This window comes from Macrobrachium rosenbergii, chromosome 50 (assembly GCF_040412425.1).
Source record: "Macrobrachium rosenbergii isolate ZJJX-2024 chromosome 50, ASM4041242v1, whole genome shotgun sequence".
In the NCBI taxonomy this organism is placed as follows: Eukaryota; Metazoa; Arthropoda; class Malacostraca; order Decapoda; family Palaemonidae; genus Macrobrachium; species Macrobrachium rosenbergii.
Window position 1 is genome coordinate 3,045,001 of NC_089790.1, and position 22,108 is coordinate 3,067,108.

The 22,108-nt window shown below is 36.8% G+C and overlaps 1 protein-coding gene across 1 annotated transcript in view; it reads left to right on the plus strand.

Moving 5' to 3' along the window:
* Positions 1–1,116: 1,116 nt before the first annotated feature.
* LOC136832903 (uncharacterized) overlaps positions 1,117–22,108 on the plus strand; it is a 31,320-nt gene continuing 10,328 nt past the window's right edge. The window contains exons 1-2 of the mRNA XM_067094559.1: positions 1,117–1,275; positions 16,623–16,758. Of these exons, the coding sequence (XP_066950660.1) occupies positions 1,132–1,275; positions 16,623–16,758 (280 nt within the window). The 5' untranslated portion in view covers positions 1,117–1,131. The remainder of the gene's footprint in view (positions 1,276–16,622; positions 16,759–22,108) is intronic.

Consider the following 22,108-nt stretch of genomic DNA (forward strand, 5'->3'; position numbering starts at 1 on the left):
TATATACGGTATGTATATATATATATATATATATATATATATATATATATATATATATATATATATAGATAGATAGATAGATAGATAGATAGATAGATAGATAGATAGATAGATAGACAGACAGATAGTTAAACAGACAGAGTTCTATCACTATTTACACACTAAAGTTCTATAGCCTCAAATATTAATTAGAATCTTAACATCATTATCGTATTCACTTTACATCAGGAATAACGTAAACCCAAAGGGAATTATTCAAAGTACTACCCTATCAGGATTCGAATCTACGCTCTACCTGGGCAACAGCGACATTCTCACAAATGTCCTGTACAAATTCGGGGAGAGTGGATAAGGTCACTATCACCCTAATCTTCGACCCTAAAAACCGTTATGTTCGAATTTTGGTCAGGGCAGGTCCACTCACCATAAGTAATTCCCTTTGAAAGTAGGTTATTCCCACGGTAAAGGGAATTCGATATTAAAAGGTTACTTGTGGCTGAAAATACACTTTCAGGCATAATCTTTTTCTCAAGCAAACCTATGGCGGCTGTTCAGACAAGCCCTTTTTCCACTAAAAGATAACGAAATGTAAAGGCAACTGGAAAACTGTTGGCTTTAAATGATACACCACTATAGAGAATACACACACAATATACATAATTATATACGTATATATATACAATATATCAAATATATAAAACAATATATATACACAATATAAATATATATAAATAAATATATATATGTATATATCACACACTACCACAGTCCTTCGTCAATGGCTCGGCAATAAAGTCGAAACCGGTCACGACCCACACCCCGGCTCTTATTTTTCACCTGGGGCAATGTGTGATAAATGAATCACGTACAAATGTGATAATAATCATATATATATATATATATATATATATATATATATATATATATATATATATATATATATATATATATATATATATATATATATATATATATATATATATATATATATATTATATATATATATATATATATATATACTGTATATATTTTATATCATATATATATATATATATATATATATATATATATATATATATATATATTATGCATACATATATACACACAGATGAATAAACAGTGCAAAGCGATATGAGTCAGGAGATTGCTGACCACCGAGAAATAGTTACGACAGACAAAACTCAAGAAGAAGAAGAAGAAGAAGAAGAAGAAGATGAGACCGAAGCATCTACAAAAGACACGCACAAAGTCAACTCACCAGAGGAGGTAGTGGAGGTAAGGAAGGAAGAGAGGAAGAAGAAGAAGTAGTCCTCGTTTATTGTCACATTACCCCTCCTTAAAATGTCACTAAATTTAAACTGTCATTATCATTAAACTAAAATATCATTATGATGATGATGATGATGATGATGGTTGTTATTATTATTAGCATTATTATTATTATAATTATTATTATTATTATCATTATTATTATTATTATTATTATTATTATTATTATTATTATTTTGAAATGTCATTATCATTAAACTAAAATATAATTATCATTTAACTAAAATATCACCATCATCAACATTATTATTATTATTATTATTATTATTATTATTATTATTATTATTATTCAGAGGATGAACCCTATTCATATGGAACAAGAAGCCCACCAAAGGGGCCACCGACTTGAAATTCAAACTTCCAAAGAATATTAAGGTGTTCATTAGGAAATAAGAGGAGGTAAAGTGAAATGAAGCCAGAAAAAGAAAAAAATTAATTAATAAATTAATAAACAGATGAAAATGTATTACAATCCAAGGTGAACAGCATTAAACTACAAAGGAACGTGTTAGATAATGTGACGTGCAAACCAGCTTCAAATAACGGCACCAATTTTATCGCTGACTTAGTCAGACGTCAACTTTGTCTCTCTGACACCAAGAGAGGACCAGGGGATTCCATATTTGATGGGCTCAGAGGCATGAAATGTTGGCTGAATGACTGATTGATTGACGTCAAACTGGCGTCAATTAACTAAAGCAATTCTCAGACTCTCAGTTTCTACACACCTGCTGTGAGTTTCGTTTCTGACGGACTGGAAACCAATATCCGAAATCATCTTCGAAGAAGAAGAATTTATCTAACTTATGCTAATTACGAGTTGCTTTCCACACATGTCTGACTCAAATTATCGATATGCAAATATGGACCTTCGTAGATATGAGAAAAGCAACGCAAACGGGTTTAAATTTGACATGTATATGTTACAGGCAGATAGCGAGACCAGGGATTTCACGAAATGCCTGAAATTTCAGGCAGATAGCGAAGTGCACTTCGGGACATTTGATCTCCCCAGGGGCTAGTACTAAACACGCCGAAACAGTGACTCACCTACACTGTTTCGCCGATTTTAGTACTAGCCCCTGGAGGTCAAATGTATTTCACCGCGTTTAGTACGCAGATAATGAAATGCACTTACACGGACATTTGATCCCCCAAGGACTTGTACTAAACACGGCGAAATACATTTGACACGCCCCAGGCCCTAGTACTAAGGTGAGTCACTGTTTCGCCGTGTTTAGTACTAGCCCCTGGGTGGATCAAAATTAATGTCCCTAAGTGCATTTCACTATCTGCCTGAGATTTCAGGCAGTTCGCGAAATGCCTGGTTTCGCTATCTCCCTGTAACATATATATGTCAAATTTAAATCCATTTGTGTTGTTTTTCTCATATCTACGGAGGTTCATATTTGCATATCGATAACTTTAGTCAAACGTGTGTGGAAAGCAACTCGTAAATAACATAAGTTAGATAAATTCTTCTTTGAAGATGATTTCGGATACTGCTTTCCAGTCTGTCAGAAACTTTATCAGCTGTGTAGAAATTGAGAGTCTGAGAACTGCTTGAGTTAACTGACGCCAGTCTGACGTCAAGCAATCAATTTACAAACATGCCAGTCCCCGACTGGTTAAACTATGAACACGAGGTGTGGACTTTCCGAAAATCGTAACAATCCGCCTCTCAAGCCTACCATAATGACGGATTCACGTGACGAATTTCCAAACAACTGAACCGTGCTGAGAAGTTCCGTGAAACATTAGGCCTAAAATTTTTTTAAAAATATTTTTTTCTTCTGGGAGGTCTCGGCCTCCACGATGTTCGCTCTCCCTCAGCCGGAGATGTTATAACTAGGTCAGAAGTTAAGAGATGTTATAACCAGGTCAGAAGTTAAGAGATGTTATAAGTACGTCAGAAGTTAAGAGATATTATAACCAGGTCAGAAGTTAAGAGATGTTATAACCAGGTCAGAAGTTAAGAGATGTTATAACCAGGTCAGAAGTTAAGAAGATGTTATAACCAGGTCAGAAGTTAAGAGATGTTACAACCAGGTCAGAAGTTAAGAGATGTTGTAACTAGGTCAGGACTTAATTGACTCCACTGCAATTCCGCCGGCCCTTTGAAGAGTTTCAGGAGACGGCTGACAGGAGAAGAGAAGATTTAGAAAAGTAGAAAACCTTCTGCATGCGAATGGGAAGGACAAGAGGGGAGTCAAGAAAAAATGGCCAGTAAAGAATAGGAAAACGGAAAAGGTGAGGACTGAATTGGATATAGAATTTTGGCCAAGGGCCAAGCACTGGGACCTATGAAGTAATTCAGCGCTGAAGGAAATTGACGGTAAAAGGTTTGGAAGGTGTAACGGGAGGAAGTTAAGATAGGGTGGAAAGGAAGGTGGAAGAAAGAGAATATGAAAGGAGGTACGGTAAAACGAACGAAAGGGGTTGCTGCAAAGAGCCTTAAGTTTTGCCTACAGTGCACCGCATGAGGTGCACTGACGGCACTCACCCCCCTGCGGGGGAAAGGTGAGAAGAGATACCATTGGAAAAAGTAAATGAAAAATCAAACGCTTTCATCGCAGAAAGAAATGAGCGATCATAATACTTTCTCTATCGCTTTCCCTGTTCTCTTTCGAAAGTTATTCATATTTTTTCTTCATACTGAATTACAGAGTGTTACAGGATTCTTAGGCACACTGATAATAAAACCAGTTTATCTTTGAGGACAACCTGGGCGTCCTATAAATTCTCTCTCTCTCTCTCTCTCTCTCTCTCTCTCTCTCTCTCTCTCTCTCTCTCTCTCTCTCTCTCTCTCTCTCTCTTTTTAAGTTTGTCTACAGATATGCATATTACCACAACTTGAACTTTGACCTTCCCTGATATTTGTATAATTTTATTTCCAGAACTTCCCACAGTAGATTTCCGTCCCTAAATCTTTGTCAGATTTTACGTGTTGTCAAAACGCTAAGACTTTTCTACACTGAAATTAATTACACTTGTGACAAGGACAGTGTTTGGCGCTGAAGTTTCACTGTTCGCATATGTCTGATAAGAAAGTGCTCTATGTCAGAGATATATTGAAAAGAAAGTGATCTATGTCAGAGGTATATTGATAAGAAAGTGCACTATGTCAGAAATATATTGATAAGAAAGTGGTCTATGTCAGAAATATGTTGATAAGAAAGTGCTCTATGTCACAAATATATTGATAAGAAAGTGCTTTACGTCAGAAATATATTGATAAGAAAGTGCTCTATGTCAGAGATATATTGATAAGAAAGTGCTTTATGTCAGAAATATATTGATAAGAAAGTGCTGTGTCAGAAATATATTAATAAGAAAGTGCTCTACGTCAGAAATATGTTGATAAGAAAGTGTTCTATGTCAGATATATATTGATAAGAAAGTGCTCTATGTCAGAAATATACTGATAAGAAAGTGCTCTATGTCAGAGATATATTGATAAGAAAGTGCTCTATGTCAGAAATGTATTGATAAGAAAGTGCTCTATGTCAGATATATATTGATAAGAAAGTGCTCTGTGTCAGAAATATATTGATAAGAAAGCGCTCTATGGCAGAATATATTGATAAGAAAGTGCTCTATCTTCTTGAACAGACAAACCTATCTGTTCAAGAAGAGGTCTCTAACATCACGATAAAAATAATTATCTAAATTTCTTTTTGAATGAATGGACCATTTTCCAAGCAGTCAAATGTCTCGAAAAGAGACGAGAAACGACATCTTAGCCAAAGGTCTTAGTTACGTGTCAAAACGCCACCGAAAGGAAATATTCTAAACACACACGGTCAAGACACAGAACTATTTACACTACGATGACCAAATTGATTCAAGTTGGAACGTCACCTGGACAGACGTATAACCTTAATAAAACAGAGACGGTGTTTTATAAAAAATATTTAGCCTAAAGTACAGGACACAGGTTATGCAGGCAGGCTATGTCAAAGGAAGGCTATGAGAGTGATGCATTATGACGAAGAATGAGAAGAGCCAAATTAAAATAACCTTATAAAACAATAAGATAATCTAACTCCAAAGAGTGTAGAGGCACTAATACTGATGGATGACAATCTAAAACCATCTAACTTCAAATCGGGAAAACGCTATAAAAAAACTTACAAAAAAAATGTGAAATTGAGTGAAACCAACCCAACACTCTTTGAAAGTGACTGCATTAGACTGCGGTTGGGTTTCTTAAAGCAAAATACTTTCATTTCATTCACCACAAGAAACTCTTGAAGGCTCAACACGGAAATACGAAGAGAAAAAATGCTACGGGGCTGAAGGATAGTCTGTCTTCTGCATACCAAATAAGTTTTTAAAAACCTAATGACGTTTCTGTTTAGGATTCTTTCTATTCACTGTAACTTTTTCATATATATATATATATATATATATATATATATATATATATATATATATATATATATATATATATATATATATTTTTTTTTTTTTTTTTTTTATTTACCAAATATAAGTTACAGTTCTGAATAGCAAACAATGAAGAAACGGTAACGACACCCCAGTTCTAGCTAAGCTTAATAAGAGTATAAAGGCACTGCAAGATTTGACATCCGTATACAAAGTCAGATTATAAATAGCTGGGGAAAAAAACTAGATTAAGATTTTCGATGCAAAACGATTCCGTAAAACAACCGGGTCACGAACCCAACATCTTCATAAGATCTATGCAGAAGAAATAGGAGGACGAGAGACACTCTCCATTCTGGCAAAATTCAGCCATCCAGAGAGAGAGAAAAAAAAAAGGTGTTAATTGTGGAAGGTGGCTGTGACGAAGGCGTCTCAAGATAAACGCCACACAGTTCAGTATGTAGCCTGGGAGGCTTCACTCACACACACGAACGAGGTTTTCTCACAATCCTTCATTAAGTAATGCATCATTGCCAATTCTTTCCACAATTTTCTTCTTGGTGCACTCCGTGCAACGTCATAATTCTTAGTTCCTCTATATTTCAAACCTAGTAGCACTTTCTCAACTGAGCTTTCCCCCTTGACAGACGATGAGTTTCATGATCCACGAATATTCCATAGAGCGCAAGCAGATCTCCCTGTAACCTTTCATATCTTAGCTAAGATCTATCATGTTGTCGTATGCTTAAACTTCCCCTTACTAGTTCTAGACAAGGCTTAGGAACCATTTATGCTTCGTATGTCACAGTTTTACACTTAACTCAGGTTAATATACTTGCTGAACCGCTCGTAAGTTTCTTCTCGCTTAATATCACTGTCAGCTTAATGACATTTATTTCTCAAAGAATTTCTGCAGGCTAGAGTTTATCTTATATATTGTAGGTCAAGGAATCAGTGCTACTAAAAAGTGATATCACGAAGCTTATTTCCTTCCCCGGGGATTTATATAGTAAAAAGAAGCCCATCCATATCTGGGCTAAAGTTATAGACATCGGATTAGTTACATTTCATTCATTCCAATTTATTAGCTCGTTATGTTCTATTAACTCAAGATTGCGTTTAACAATCCAGTTCAGTTTTGTGAAATTCAAGTACAAGAAATTACTACACTTAAAACTATCTAGTAGAAATTTAAATACAGCATTACTCAGGTCCCGTCTTTTTCATAAAAGCGAAGTTCAGGAAAAACATTCTGCGATTTAATTGTAACACTGGCGAAAGGAAATTAATCTTCTGCGGATATTTCTGAGAAAATGTCGTAACATCTAAATAAATAAGTTATTCGCCCAACGAAAAGAAAAGAAATCCTTGAATAGACATAGATCATTAAACTTCAAGACGTTTTCCACATTTATCTCATTCACCAGCCACTGAATCTCGCAATGAAAAAGCTTCGTTAAGCTTCTATCTCAGTCGTGTTCCAGAACGGATAATTTCTCAAGCAATTAAGATCTACTTTTATTTCTGGCATTAAATTGACAGATGACAATTCCCACAGAGTCGACTCCGCGATAAACCGCGTGTCTCCACACTGTAACAAACCTGCATCAGTGATCTTACTGCACATTCCCAAGCTCAAAAGTTAGGAAAATGGAGAATGTTAATCTGCCGTAATGGTTAATAATCTGATTTCACCGCCTGTTGGGGTGCCATCTGAACGCACCGTAAGCCAGTACTCCCACGTTCTAACCGAGCAGTGGTCATACTTTTCATGCACGACGCTTTGCTGAACTTTCTTCAGTGGTAAAGCGACCATAAAAAATAAAAAGGTTTCTCCTACAGGGGTGATTTATGCCACATCCCAGACAAATACGTCACCTGAATAAAAAAAAACTTTGCAATCTCACCTGCGATTTTGGCTGATTTGCGTTTATAAGATTCCACGGTAACAGAAGACAACTGACATTTGCTGTGTCCCTGAACTAGTTTACGCGAGATCTACCAGGTTTACCCTTCTCCTGATAATTTCTTGAATTATTCAGTGAAAGGCGAGACTTCCTTGCAAGTTTTTTGTCACTTTCATGGAAGTTCTACTCTCGCGAAATGCTTTCCGCAATCACAGCCTTCATTTTATTCCCCAGAGTGTACCTGTACGGGTACCTGTACCTATACCTATACCTGTACGGTCGTTCTATGCAGTGCCTACATACATACAGTACATACTTGACTACATACATAGACGCAATATATGATACTCTTGTCTGTTCTGGGTAAAGATGGAGAAATTATTTAAGCCTTAAAGAGGTCATACACTGCACTGTCACAAAACATTATGTCATCGTTGTCATTAACATGTATATCTACTTATCTGTGGAAGAACTTTCAACAGATGTTAAATAGCTGCAAACTGCTTCCCGGAGTATGTAAATTATTTCAATGCTTTCAAAACCAATATTTTGATTGCGTCTCTTTCCTTTGGCCAAGAATTCAATTTGTTTTTCGCAAATTCAACTGCGGATTTTGAAACCTAAAGCTAAAACCATGGAGATAATTAACCGGAGTCTACAATCACGTAATATGAGAGGTTACAAGTCTGTGGGAGAGGGTGCTGATTAAGCTAAAAGTCTCTTACACATGTAAAAGCAATAAACAGGATACATTTATCTTCCCAGAACTAAAAACAGAAGAAAAGCGACGTATAGCAGTCTGCGTTATTCGTCAACCATTCGATTTCCGCCATGACACCTCTGAACGCACAGTAGCTCATTCATTCCCACATTATTCTATAGTAGTGGTCACACAACTCAAGTGTGACATCTGTCAGAATTTGCTCGCTATTTTCTGCCAACTTTTAAAGATCTATCCGTACATATGAGTGGGATGGATTACAACTTTTCCATCAATTAAACCCACGAGATGTATGAGAGAGCCGTCTAGAGCTTCAATCGCCTTGGATGATTTAGGGAAAGATAGGAAAAGATTCCATGCGCTAAAATCTCTCAAGCCGGAGCGAGAATAACTACGGAGGTTAAAAAGATCGTGCGAACCTCCCCCCCAAAAAGCAATCAGCTCAGTCACCAAAGTTGCCTACGTCATTTATACTTTCTTTAATGAATATTACAGCCCCATTAGCATATATACACACGACTCCTTTCAGCCATTTACTGACGTGCCTTCTTTTTCTGTCTGCAGGAAACACCCGTTTTCTAAAAAACATACATCAGTGGTTAATGGATGGTGAGACTCAGGCTATAAAGCCTAGAACAATGGCACTTTCAGCCATTTTCAGTGCTTACGATGTTGACAAGAAGGAAATGGAGTGGCTGCAAAGCAAAGCAAGACCGGAATCGGGAACAGATGTCAAATACAAGGTTATCGAATGGATGCAACTTTGGGCCGAGGGAACTCCCCTAACACCCTTTGGTAATGCCTACTGTGCAAAGCTCGAGGTGCCCTGACGACCCTAACCACAAAACAGGTCCACATTAACATCAATGGCAATAAACGTTACGATGACAAATCTAGCATATTGATCCAGAAATCACTCGCTAGAACAGCCTCATTAAATCAAATAAAAATACAAAAATAGCCCTCCATGCCCCAGGCAATAGCAACTTGGCCTACCACCCGAATTCTCCAGAAACCGGCTCCCTAATTCTCACCCCCCTCCCCATTCCCCGCTCTGGAAACTATCATTCTCCCCCTAACTAAGGTATTTGAAGTTCAAAAATTATGTGCAAAATACCAACGAAATCTTTTTAAAATGTGCAAAATGGAACATTTTCTAAATTCAAGCAAGATCTGAGATTCGGAAAAAAATCTAAATTTAAAAGTCAAAACTGTCAAACCTTGATGACCACCTGATAACTCATCACAGTTCTGTCCACTGGAAGTTAAGCGCTAAATATGAATGAAATCCAACCGTTCTGACGGAAATAATTCACAGAATGAGTGTGACAGACGGACAGACAAATGGAACGGACAGGGAGGTAAAACATATCACAGACATGCAAAAAAAAAAAAAAATCATCCCAAAATTTAAGCATATCTACCGAGCACTCCAATCCGAACAAGAAGGGCCCAGACAACGTAGCATCACTAACCTTAAAAGCAGTCGAGATCTTCGCCTCTGGTTGTCAGAATTCAGCCTCCTGGCCATCCCCCGCGTCTCACGCTGAAATGGCAATAGGAAAAACGTATTACGTAACCACAAGAGACCTAAGGAAAGGCATACTGCATGTGATAGTAACAAGAGAATAAAGTACCTTGCAAGAGCGGTAGTATGTTTTCAAGTTAGGTGTGAAAGGTAGCAACAATTCATTTCTAGACATTTTACCTTACTTTCTTCTTAAGTTCCTATGGTAATTTTTCAGTCACTGGGAATATATTAAATATCACGATGTGTAGCGCCAAATACATTTAATACCGGATATTGCCATTAAAATAAATTCATGCGCGTTTGCCTAGTCTCATACCCGACTCAGGAAAACTAAATATAGGGTATTATAATTGTGTAATAAGAATAATGAATCGTTTAAGTCTGCCAATGTCCAGCCTCTATCACCACTGGTCCTAACATAAGTATGTAGCCTGAAAGGACATTAGTTGGGGCTTCGGATGGTACGTAAGGTCCTCAGGAGAGGGACCTGCCGTCTCGATAAACAATCAAGATTGTTTACATTTGAAAACGACGGACCCTTCATATCAAACGTTAGAATTCAGCCCTTGCTAAATTTTGTCAATTACGAACATTTAACCGAATGAAAAATCCATTTATTTTGCCTTAAATTTTTTTGTGAATTCCAAATCCCACTGCAAGTACCTGTCCTACTTTCAAAATGAATTCCAAATCCCACTGCAAGTACCTGTCCTACTTTCAAAATGAATTCCAAATCCCACTGCAAGTACCTGTCCTACTTTCAAAATGAATTCCAAATCCCACTGCAAGTACCTGTCCTACTTTCAAAATGAATTCCAAATCCCACTGCAAGTACCTGTCCTACTTTCAAAATGAATTCCAAATCCCACTGCAAGTACCTGTCCTACTTTCAAAATGAATCCCAAATCCCACTGCAAGTACCTGTCCTGCCTTTGACATGGAGTTAAAGAACACTCCTATCAAAAAATAAATTAAAGAAACAGCTATACAACGTTCCAGATAAGACATGAAATTCATTTATCAAAAAAATGAACAGCTATACAGCGTTCCGGATAAGATTATGAATATAATTTATATAAAAAAAGGAACAGCTATACACAACATTCCGGATAAGATGTGAATTTATGAATTTCATTTAGAAACACTTCGATAAAATCATTTTCCTCTTCACGTCTCCACCTAGATATTTCCACTACGTGTGAGAAGCTCCACGTGGAGTCGCATACTGATGATTACAAGAATGCAGAGTCAGCGGAGATATTTCTATTCGTACCGATTCACGAACTGCCTTCCAGAGAACTTGAATATGTTCTAACAGTTCATTTTATTTTAGTTTTTTTCTATCCATTCAACATGTATTCTACAATGCACTGACAGTGAATATTCATATAATTTTTTTAGATTTATTTTTATTTTGGTGTGAATGTGAGGTATCTTATACATATATTGTGCGGCTGTTTCAGTGGGGTTTCTTTATCAGTATTACCTTCGTCATCTCCACTTTATAGTACATTTACATTTTACTCATTTCCCCACTGGCTGTCGGCCTCAGGACCAGGAGATCAGCGTCTGCCCTATGAGCCTACAAAGGCACAGGAGGACTTTAACTTCATTGACGTTTCACTTCTCTTTATTCCTTGTTCAGGTTTCTGGAGTAATGCAGCAAATCTCAAGTCAAAAACCCTCTGGTAACAAGGAAAAGTTTTTCTGATCTCGATTGGATTAGTAATCGAGAGTACAGGGAGTTCTGTTTTAAAAGGGTAGAATGCAGAATTTAGGCAAAAGCCCAAGCGCTGGGACCTATGAGGTCATTCAGCGCTCAAAGGAAAACAAAGTAAGGTTTGAAAGGTGTAACAGGAGGAAAACCTCAAAGCAGTTGCATTAGGGAAACAATTTTTAGAGAGGGTCGACATGCAAATGGGAAAAAAGAGAGACAATGAACGGAGGTACAGTAAAAGAAATAAGAGAGGTTGACGCTAGGGGCCGAAGAGACTCTGCAAAGACCCTTAGGTAATGCCTACAGTGCACCACGTGAGGTGCACTGACGGCACTAACCCCACCCCCTACGGGGAAGCTTAAATGTCAAATCTTCTGTACGGAAAATGACTTCCAAAGGCGAACAAAATAGTGAAGACCGAGCAGCGATAAATTCATTCCTATCAAACAGCCACAATATGATTTAACTTCATTTTTTACATCTAATAACGTTAAGAAACAACTGCCAGAGAGAGCACCAGGCCTTGAGACTTGCCAGGAAACTCGAACCGGACAACCTCATTTCTCTTTGGTCAAACTAATTGAAAACATGAATGGTAGACCGTCCTTTTTTCCGAATGGAATTTCTTCAAAAGATAACTCGATTCAAAAGGTTCTCTGACAAGCCACTACAAATTCTGGTTTTAGAATAGATTATAATTACGAGCATGCCACAAATTCAAATGACCTAAAGAACCGAAGAAGTAAAATTTTTAGGTTATAAGAATGAAAATTTTGGAAAATTTTTAGGTTATAAAAATGAAAATTTTGGAAAATTTTTAGGTTATAAAAATGAAAATTTTGGAAAGGATGAAAAAGGTGTTAATACAGTTACCATTTAATCAAAAGCAACGCTGATTGCAGTAAGTAATAATATCAGTGTTCAGTACCTGTGTAATTAAAAGGGGTCGTTCTTATATATGAATGACCTGTGCAACGAAAAACCAAAATAATGATAAATAAAATAAAATACAGAGGTTTTACTTTAAACAAAGAAAAAAATACAGTAGCAATACTTGGGTACGACCTAACACCAGCCTTCCAGGTAAAGAGAACGTGTTTCCCTGCTCTCTCTCTCTCTCTCTCTCTCTCTCTCTCTCTCTCTCTCTCTCTCTCTCTCTCTCTCTCTCTCTCTCTCTCGTTCCCGATTTTTGTGTTTCGTTTCCCCATTTCCATTGAAGTCGCGTCTGTCCGATAACTTTGTGCATCACCGGGAAAAATTGATGCGGGGCTACGTGTCCGGCTTAAGGAAAGAGACGATTCCTCCTCCTCCTCCTCCTCCTCCTCCTCCTCCTCCTCCTCCTCCTCCTCCTCCTCCTCCTCCTCCTCCTCCTCCTCCTCCTCCTCCTCCTCCTCCGACGCTAGCGGTTATTTTCTCTTTAACTTAGCGACGCCCCCCTTCCGGATGGAAGGCTTAATCTCGGTCCCGAAGAATCAATATTGTTACTTTGAAAGTTACGAAAAGCGGCTGGATTTGGTAGGTTATTTTAACGCAATACCATCAGCCTCGAAAAATCAATATTGCCACTTCAAAAGTTACGTCAAGCAAGTGAGTTTTATTTATAGGTTATCTCAACACGATATTGTAATTTTAAAAGTTACGGAAATTTAGCATGTTATTTTTGTTCGTTTAATACAATAACCTCGCTTTCGAGATATGAATATTATCATTTCGAATCTGACGTAAAGCAAATGAATTCCCTAAGTTATATTGTTAGTTAAAATTATGTGAAACAAATGACATTAAGAAGTTATTTTAGCACAATAAACTCAGCCTCGACAAATCAAAACTGCCACTTCAAAACTTATTTGGAGCAAATAAATTTTATACGTTAACGCAATAACCTCGGCCTCGGAAAATCAATATATCGTTGCTTCAAAATCCACGTAAAGCAAGGGGATTTTATTTATATGTTATCTTACCACAATAATCTCGGCCTCGAAAAATCATTATTATTATTATTATTATTATTATTATTATTATTATTATTATTATTATTATTATTATTATTATTATTATTATTATTATTCAAAAACTACGTAAAGCAAATGAGCTTTACAAGTTTTATTGTTGCCCAAACCTTATGTGAAACAAATTAATTTCAGAGGTTATCTTAACTCAATAATCTCACGTGACGCAAGTTAATTCGCTGATTATGTTGGCACAAAAACTCACGTGAAACAAATAAATTTGATAAGTTATCTTCACACAAAAATCTTGACCTCATAAAATCAAAAGTTTTCACTTCAAAACTTTAGTTGACCAAACGAAATTTTTAAGTCATACTCTTACTTCAAAGCTTATGTGAAGCAAATGAACTTTATAAATGACACTGTTACTTCAAAACTCAAGTCAAGCAAATCCAGGCGTCTAGCATTCCTGGTGGAAAAGTACGATTAATACATTGACACAACAATGGGCGTGTGTTGCATGCAAATGATTAAGATATAATTTAACTAACTGACTTAGCTGGCAATAACAACAATTTAGCTTTGCACCCTACAGCACCAGCAATCCTGGAGCGGGTGTAAATGATTTAATTACAGATAGCGAATAAATTTTGTTATAAGTTTTATCTGAAGCAAATGAATCGCATAAGTTATCTTAACAACATAATCTTAGCCTCGAAAAGTCAATATTGTCACTTCAAAACTTATGTGAAGCAAATGCATTTTATATATAATTTACCCTAACACAACAATCTCGACCTTGAAAAATATATTTTGTTACTTAAAAACTTAATTCTATCTTATTAGAATCTTAGAAAGGTTTCTGAGAGCACTGGTTCTCAAATTACGGAGTTCAACTGACATCCCGAAAAACAAGATTTCTCAGTACATCAGCAACAACACTATGCCAGTGATTAATAAACCTCAGGGACTAAGAGTGACGAGGCTCCTTAGGATTCAAGTAAGTAATTCTCACTTATGAATAAGAAATTCCATTCCTTGGGCATTCCCAAGGTATGAGAGAGAAGTACTGCAGCTTCCAGTTGCTACAGAACCAATTCCCTAAGGAAATTTTCAATTCCGGCATAATTCCAGATACTGGAATCACGTCACCTCACAGAAGAAAGAAGGAAACAGCTGTTGAAAAGGAAAGCGGAACGCTCTGAAAAAAAAAAAAAAAAACTCAAGGAATGCCATACAGAAGTCCGGCAGCCAATCTCTCAAGCCTCAAGGGGACACAGTCGCACATAAAAAGCCAACACCGATTGTTCATAACAAAAACCGGGGAGGTTGTCCTCTCATAAAAACGGCGCACCTGACTCAGTGCTGGCATCAACTCGGGAAAACGTCGTAAAAAATGCTTTCTCTATAAATCCGGCAGTTTCTGGGCCACAGTAGCACTCTTCCAGGCCGTGTTTACTGTTGGGCGAAGCCAAAATGTCTTGACCATTCGCTGATACGAAGGAATTAGGCTACATGGAGAGAGGGAATATAAGATAAATGAGTAAAATCCTCCTGAAATTCACCCCCATGCACAGGGAATAGGATTTTATCCTATAAAAATCGTATAAACAACACAAGAAACAAGGGAGGCTTGAATTGCAACAGCAAAGTTGCTGAATGCCTTGCAGAATACTACAAAACAATTAATAATGAATGTGTGTATAACAGGTAAAAATCAAATAAAAACGAAAGGTAACGGAATGGGACAGTGTCTTTGTGCTACAGTGATTTAAAAAGTGTGACATACATACTAGTGATAACAACAGACCACAGAGATTTATAAATATTCACAGAAATTAGGTGAATGGTCCCTTGTTACGATAACCCGTCCTTATAAAACTCATCAAGATCCGGTCTGAATTTTTACCTCCCTAAAGGTTGACGATAGACTGCAGAGCATGACCATTTGACCTAACATGAAGAAAGGAACGTCTTTCTGCACTTTTAAATTAGCGTCAGTTTTCATGATAAACTTGAAGCTGTTTGAAAACCGAAACAAACTTTCCAACAGCAAAATAAAAACTACAACATATCCTTCACACAAGTTCAAAGTGGCAGATACTTCTCTCCAATTTTCAGCAGTGCCCTCAAAATAAACAGCACAGGACTTTGCTGTTTCCAAATTTAACAGCACTGGACTTTGCTGTTTCCAAATTTACGTAAATGTCACAGCAGCTTCAAGCTGCTAAACAGTGATAACAAGTCGTAAATGATGTTGATAACGAAAAGAATATGAATTTTTTAAGCGACTGAAGTCTTCGACAAGACATGGCTCTGACGCAAGAAGCAACTACATAATGAATTCATGGCACTGGCGTTTTTATAATCCGTCTAACATCCTATCAAACTCTAAATTTTAGTTGCATGAAGTGACATATACCCTCCTTCAGCTATGTTTTCACTAAATTGTAGATTAGCAAGCATATCCAAAGAGATCTTGCGCATGTCTACGAGTGGGAGAACGAAAAGTAACGAATAAAAATATACTGAGAATGTCTCTATTTATTATGCTACAAGTGAGAGGTCACGTGAGTGACGCTGTTCAAAGGACACCAGACAGTAAAACTCAATTCCAAATATTTCCTTAGTTTCCATAATCAACATAAGCTAGTCTGTTATGAAAGGTCGTAGAATCTGGCACAATATGCAAATCACAGCTGGCCTTTACTGTTCCACGATTTCAGGCATATAATTTACTCTCCATTCTGTATAAATACTTTGCTATAAAACCCTACACCTCCTCAAGTTTTCCTTCAAAGAAATAATAAGATACAGGTTTAATCCTCTTTAGGTAAGTACCCAGAAATAGGTTCTCTACCAACCGATATATTTAACTATTAGGTCCTCTATCAACCGATATATTTAACTATAACTAAAACTACAATTTTAATTGCTCATAGACTACACGGGCCAACATACCAGATAGCCTAAAATCTCCTCAAAGCAACAGCTACATTACCTGAATATCTCCAAGCCTTCAAGTGTACAGAATCAATGCTCATATTTCCCTAATGCTATTATTTCCCCATTTCCCCAGGGCCGGAGTCACCACCGGGGAGGGGTCTCCAGGAGAGGTCATTTGAAGGGTCACCATCTCTCGCGACCTAAGGTCATCATCACGGCAAATAATCGGGCAGGCCAGAAATTAGATGACACCGTAGCCATGGATCGAAGTGAGTACACAAACATTATGTGTATGTATTTTTTTACTAAATTTTGAAATGGGTGTTTGTTGGCGTACGTTAAACAACAAATTTATATTTGTACTTAACAAACAGGACCAATGTAGAAACCAAATTAATGATATTCACATTTTTCAATCTTTACTGTATAGGCATACACTTATAGACCATCCCTGACACCGAGGAAGTATATAAGTATTAACCGTTTTCAGTGATATTTGATGAAAAAGCTTTCCTTCAAAGTTTGTCTACGCACCAAAGAAAGGGCACATACATGGCTAATTCGTAAACACGCACGTACTCTTATATCTTCATAAGCAACAACAAGAAAATATCAGCTATAGCCTATAAAAAAATATTATAGTAATCCTGAACGACAAGTATACGAAAAAATCATAGTTCCTCATTGGCCGGGTTGGTACCGTTCTTGGCTAGCACTCCGCTGGGCCCGCGCTCGATTCTCCGACCGGCCAATGAAGAATTAGAGAAATTTATTTCTGGTGATAGAAATTCATTTCTCGTTATGATGTGGCTCGGATTCCACAATAAGCTGCAGATCCCGTTGCTAGGTAACCAACTGGTTCTTAGCCACGTAAAATAAATCTAATCCTTCAGGCCAGCCCTAGTTGAGCTGTTAATCAGCTCAGTGGTCTGAAAAAATCATAACTCTGCACGTAAAACAAACCCACGAAAAACGCGGACCATGAACAAAATCATTACCTTTACGAAGAAGGCGCATAATCGATTCCACCTTCCGCCTAATGACAACAAATTCTAAACAAATGAAACTAAATGATGGCGTTCAAGGCAGAGCGCTACTGTTCCCAGCAATAAAACGAATGCTTTCCAAGTCTAACCGCACCGACATCTGATACTCGCCCGGATTCACCGGTGACAGTTAAAGTAACAGTGGTGGACAATCCGTAGCTCGGCAGATGAATTCATTCCCTTGCGCTTCGTTCAAATTTACGTATGGCGCCTTCGGATAAAAAAAAAAAAAAAAATTAAACGGGAGCGGCCATATGGATAGCCCTGAGGGAGAACGTGAATCATCTGTTGATATCGCTTCGGTGATGAAGTGGTTCTCTCCTATTATTATTATTATTATTATTATTATTATTATTATTATTATTATTATTATTATTCAGAAGATGAGCCCTATTCATATGGAACAAGCAGACAGGGACAACTGACTTGAAATTGAAGCTTCCAAAAAATATGCGTAAGGTGCTCATTCGGAAGTAAGAGACGGTAAAAGGAAATACATTAAGAAGAGATCTGGCTTATCAAAAAAAAACAATAAAATAATACATTAATGAATGGATAAAGATGTATTAAAATACACGGAGAATAGCATTAGGGTAAACATCTGACGTTAGACATCTGTAAAATTAAACCCAAAGAATTAAGACTTTTAGAAAATCAAAAAATGGTTAGCTGCGTTACACTCTTAATATAAAAAATATAATGAAACATAAACTACAACAGAGAATTCACACGCAGGATAAAGAAAAAGAACGGAAGGAAGAGAGAGAGAGAGAGAGAGAGAGAGAGAGAGAGAGAGAGAGAGAGAGAGAGAGTGTAAAACCCATTCCACAACTACCACTAGGGCACCAAAGGTTTTAAAACGGAACCACATGGCCGTAAAGTCAAGCGCCTCGTCTAGTACGCTGTACAATAACCCGCGTTTGCTCAACCGCGCGTTTGGTATAAGGAATAAAAGTCAAATAGCTTTGCTTTCCTGGGACCGTTCAAAGCCTCGTCACCCAACTTCGCTGCGTTCCCAGTCCATTTAACCTAAAACCCGCTGGTCTCCATCTCTTAAAGCCTGGTTCACACTATGCCAGTAATTTAGTCAAGTGGCGAGTAGTTTAGTTACTGCTTTCCTACTAAACTGATCAATTTCGTTCGCACAACCAGTCAAGTAGAGTACATTAGTGTGTAAGGCATCGCAAGATGAACAGGCAACGCAGCAAAGCTATAAAAGGCTAATAAAAGATATAGCCGTTTTTAACCAATTTTAACCTTAACACAACTGGAAAAAATTACTAACATGAAATTATAATTAAATTTGTTATTTGGAGTTTCAACGAATATGACAATTAGGTAAATAACACTATTTTAATCTTAAAAAGGAAATAAAATAATATTAGGTATGTTTAAATCCCATAAATTTAATGGGAAAAACTATTACATATATTGATTCTTTCAAACATAAAAAAATACAACTCCAAACATTTTGTTAAAGTAAACTCTCTTAATTGAATAAACACATTTTGAACAAGGTGTGTTTGTGAAACACTAATGCCCCCGTGGGTAACCAATCAAAAGTTATGGCCGAGATTAAAGTTTTTGCAGACACAAAGACGGACAGGTGAAAAACTATATGCCCTCGAATCACTGATTACGGAGGCATAAAAATGGAAAATACCTGATGTTCTTGATTTTCGCTTTTATCTCCTTCTCTCCAAATCCAGGTATATCCATGGTTTTCTCCAAATCTGCGTAGGCACTTTGCTTGATTTGTTTATTTTTATACTGTGAAGTGCCATTTCTGCGGCAACCTACAACTCATGAACTCCACTAAATTACTAAATTCAACACGTGTTCTCACTGGTTTAGTGGACGAAGGACAAGTGGGCGGAGCTACTACTTGACCGTAAAAATAGAACATTTTGGTCCGACTAAACACTAAATCACTAAATTGCTTACTAAACTACTTGACTAAACTGTTTGGTGTTCAGACACGTTTAGTAGCTAAATTACTCGCCACTTGACTAAATTACTGGCATAGTGTGAACCAGGCTTCACGGATCATTGTGAACTGTCAACCCGGTGTGTTGTAATCAGGAAATGTGAAACGAATGCTTGAGTACTGTGCAGTTGGGGATGAACTAACGAGATAGATGAATATATATATATGTATATATATATATATATATATATATATATATATATATATATATATATATATATAATGAATGAATTTTTATCACATCACCGTGATTCATATACAAGCATTAAGCTACAAACGTCCTTTAATATCCAATTCGCTCTACCTCGGAAATAATATATTTTCATATATGTTACCCGAAGGGGAATTTTTTAGTTGACAATAAGTTCGTCGTCTCATGGGATCGAACCACGGAAGACAAGAACTCAGGACTACAGTGACGCGATTTCAACCACACGGCCAACAAGTGAGATATAGCCTATATATATATAACATATAGATATATCTCGAATACAATAAAAAACGATCAACCATTTCACTTATCGCCACAATTCAATGAAAGGATTCCTTCTTTCTTTCTTTATTTTTTGAGGAGTGCAACGACGAAAGTTTACCTCAGTCTTGCGACAACATACCTAGCATTAAATATAAAAAATTACATCAGACGAGTAGGCCAAAGTTTTACAAAATATTTATTATAACATAATATTACTTCCTAATACTCATTGTACCGCTGACAACAGCATATATAAGCAAAATTAATGCGCGAATGCGGAAGCTAACCTTCTTCGCATATATTATAATGCAGGAGATACTTCAAGTCTTAAATAAACACTCTCTCTCTCTCTTTCTCTTCCATTAGATGCCACTCGAACGCTTCTACTAGAAATGAGCCTGCAGAACTTCAAGTTTGAGGACTTTCGGGGATTCTCTCTCTCTCTCTCTCTCTCTCTCTATTGTCGTAAATATTGCAAAATTATCTCTGAATCTAAATTGGAAATACAATTTGAATTTTTTAATTCTCTCTCTCTCTCTCTCTCTCTGTGCAAATTTGTTCCTGTAAATACTGTAAAACTGTATGTGAATACCCAATGTAAAATGGAAATAAAGATCTGAAATCTCTTTCTCTCTCTGTGAAAATTTGTTAGATTAAATATTGTAAAACTGTATATGACATAACCTATGTAACTGAAAATAGATTTGAACTCTCTCTCTGAAAATTTGTCATGGTAAATGTTGTAAAACTGTATATGACATAACCTATGTAACTGAAAATAGATTTGAACTCTCTCTCTCTCTCTCTGAAAATTTGTTATAGTAAAACTGTATGTGACACAACCAATGTAACTGAAAATAGATTTGAAATGTCTCTCTCTCTCTCTCTCTCAAATTTCTTATAGTCTCTATTCTAAAACTCTCTCTCTCTAACTCTCTCTCAAAAAATTTGTCACTGTGTGTGCAAATGTTGCAAAATGTATGTGTGTAACCAATGTAACTGAAAATAGATTTGAACTCTCTCTCTCTCTCTGTGAAATCAAAAGCCCGTGGAATGAAAAAGCCCTCAGTCTCACATGAATCGTCAAAGGAAAAACTTTTAATGGGGTTGACAACGAACAGATCAGAGATCGCCGAGAAGAAGTACAAAAATGGATCTAGCCTCATTCTTTTCTTCATATTCACGTAACCTGGTTCCCCGTCCCCCACAAAAAAAAAATAAGAGACAGAATGAAATCAACATACCTACAAGAAGCGCTGTTTGATGATCTTTGTAAGTCACAACTGAGAGAGAGAGAGAGAGAGAGAGAGAGAGAGAGAGAGAGAGAGAGAGAGTTTGATGAGGGTGGATAAAATCAACATACCTGAAGATGTTTGATGATCTTTGTAAGTGTGTTGAGAGAGAGAGAGAGAGAGAGAGAGAGAGAGAGAGAGAGAGAGAGAGAGAGAGAGAGAGAGAGAGAGAGAGAGGGTGGGATAAAATCAACATACCTAGGAAGATGTTTGATGATCTTTGTAAGTCACAACTGTGTGTGTGAGAGAGAGAGAGAGAGAGAGAGAGAGAGAGAGATAAAATCAACATAACTAGGAAGATGTTTGATGAATAAGTCACAACTATTTAGAGAGAGAGAGATTTAGATTGAGAGAGAGAGAGAGAGACAATTTTACATATCTAGGAAGCAATAAGATGATCTTTCCTAGTCACAACTGTGTGTGTGTCAGAGAGAGAGAGAGAGAGAGAGAGAGAGAGAGAGAGAGAGAGAGAATTAACATACATAGGAAGTACTACTGACATGACACTTTTGTAATAAATCTGTTCGGTAATTACTGTCACAAAAGTATATCGAATGACTACCGCTCTTGTAAATTCACTTAATCTATTATCTATTTATTCCTGTGATGAGTGTCAATATACATTAAAAAAAAAAAATTATTTTTAAACTCTCTTGAAAATATCTCCAGCACCGGAGTAAAAAAATTTTTACCCAAAAAGTTGTAGCTGACGAGAATTCGAACCTCGATTTTGTAGCAAGAATGTTCTTCTTCCTTTATCCACTATGAGGATTTCGGGCTCTCAGATGGGAACACGTGGTAAAATTCAGAGATAGGAAG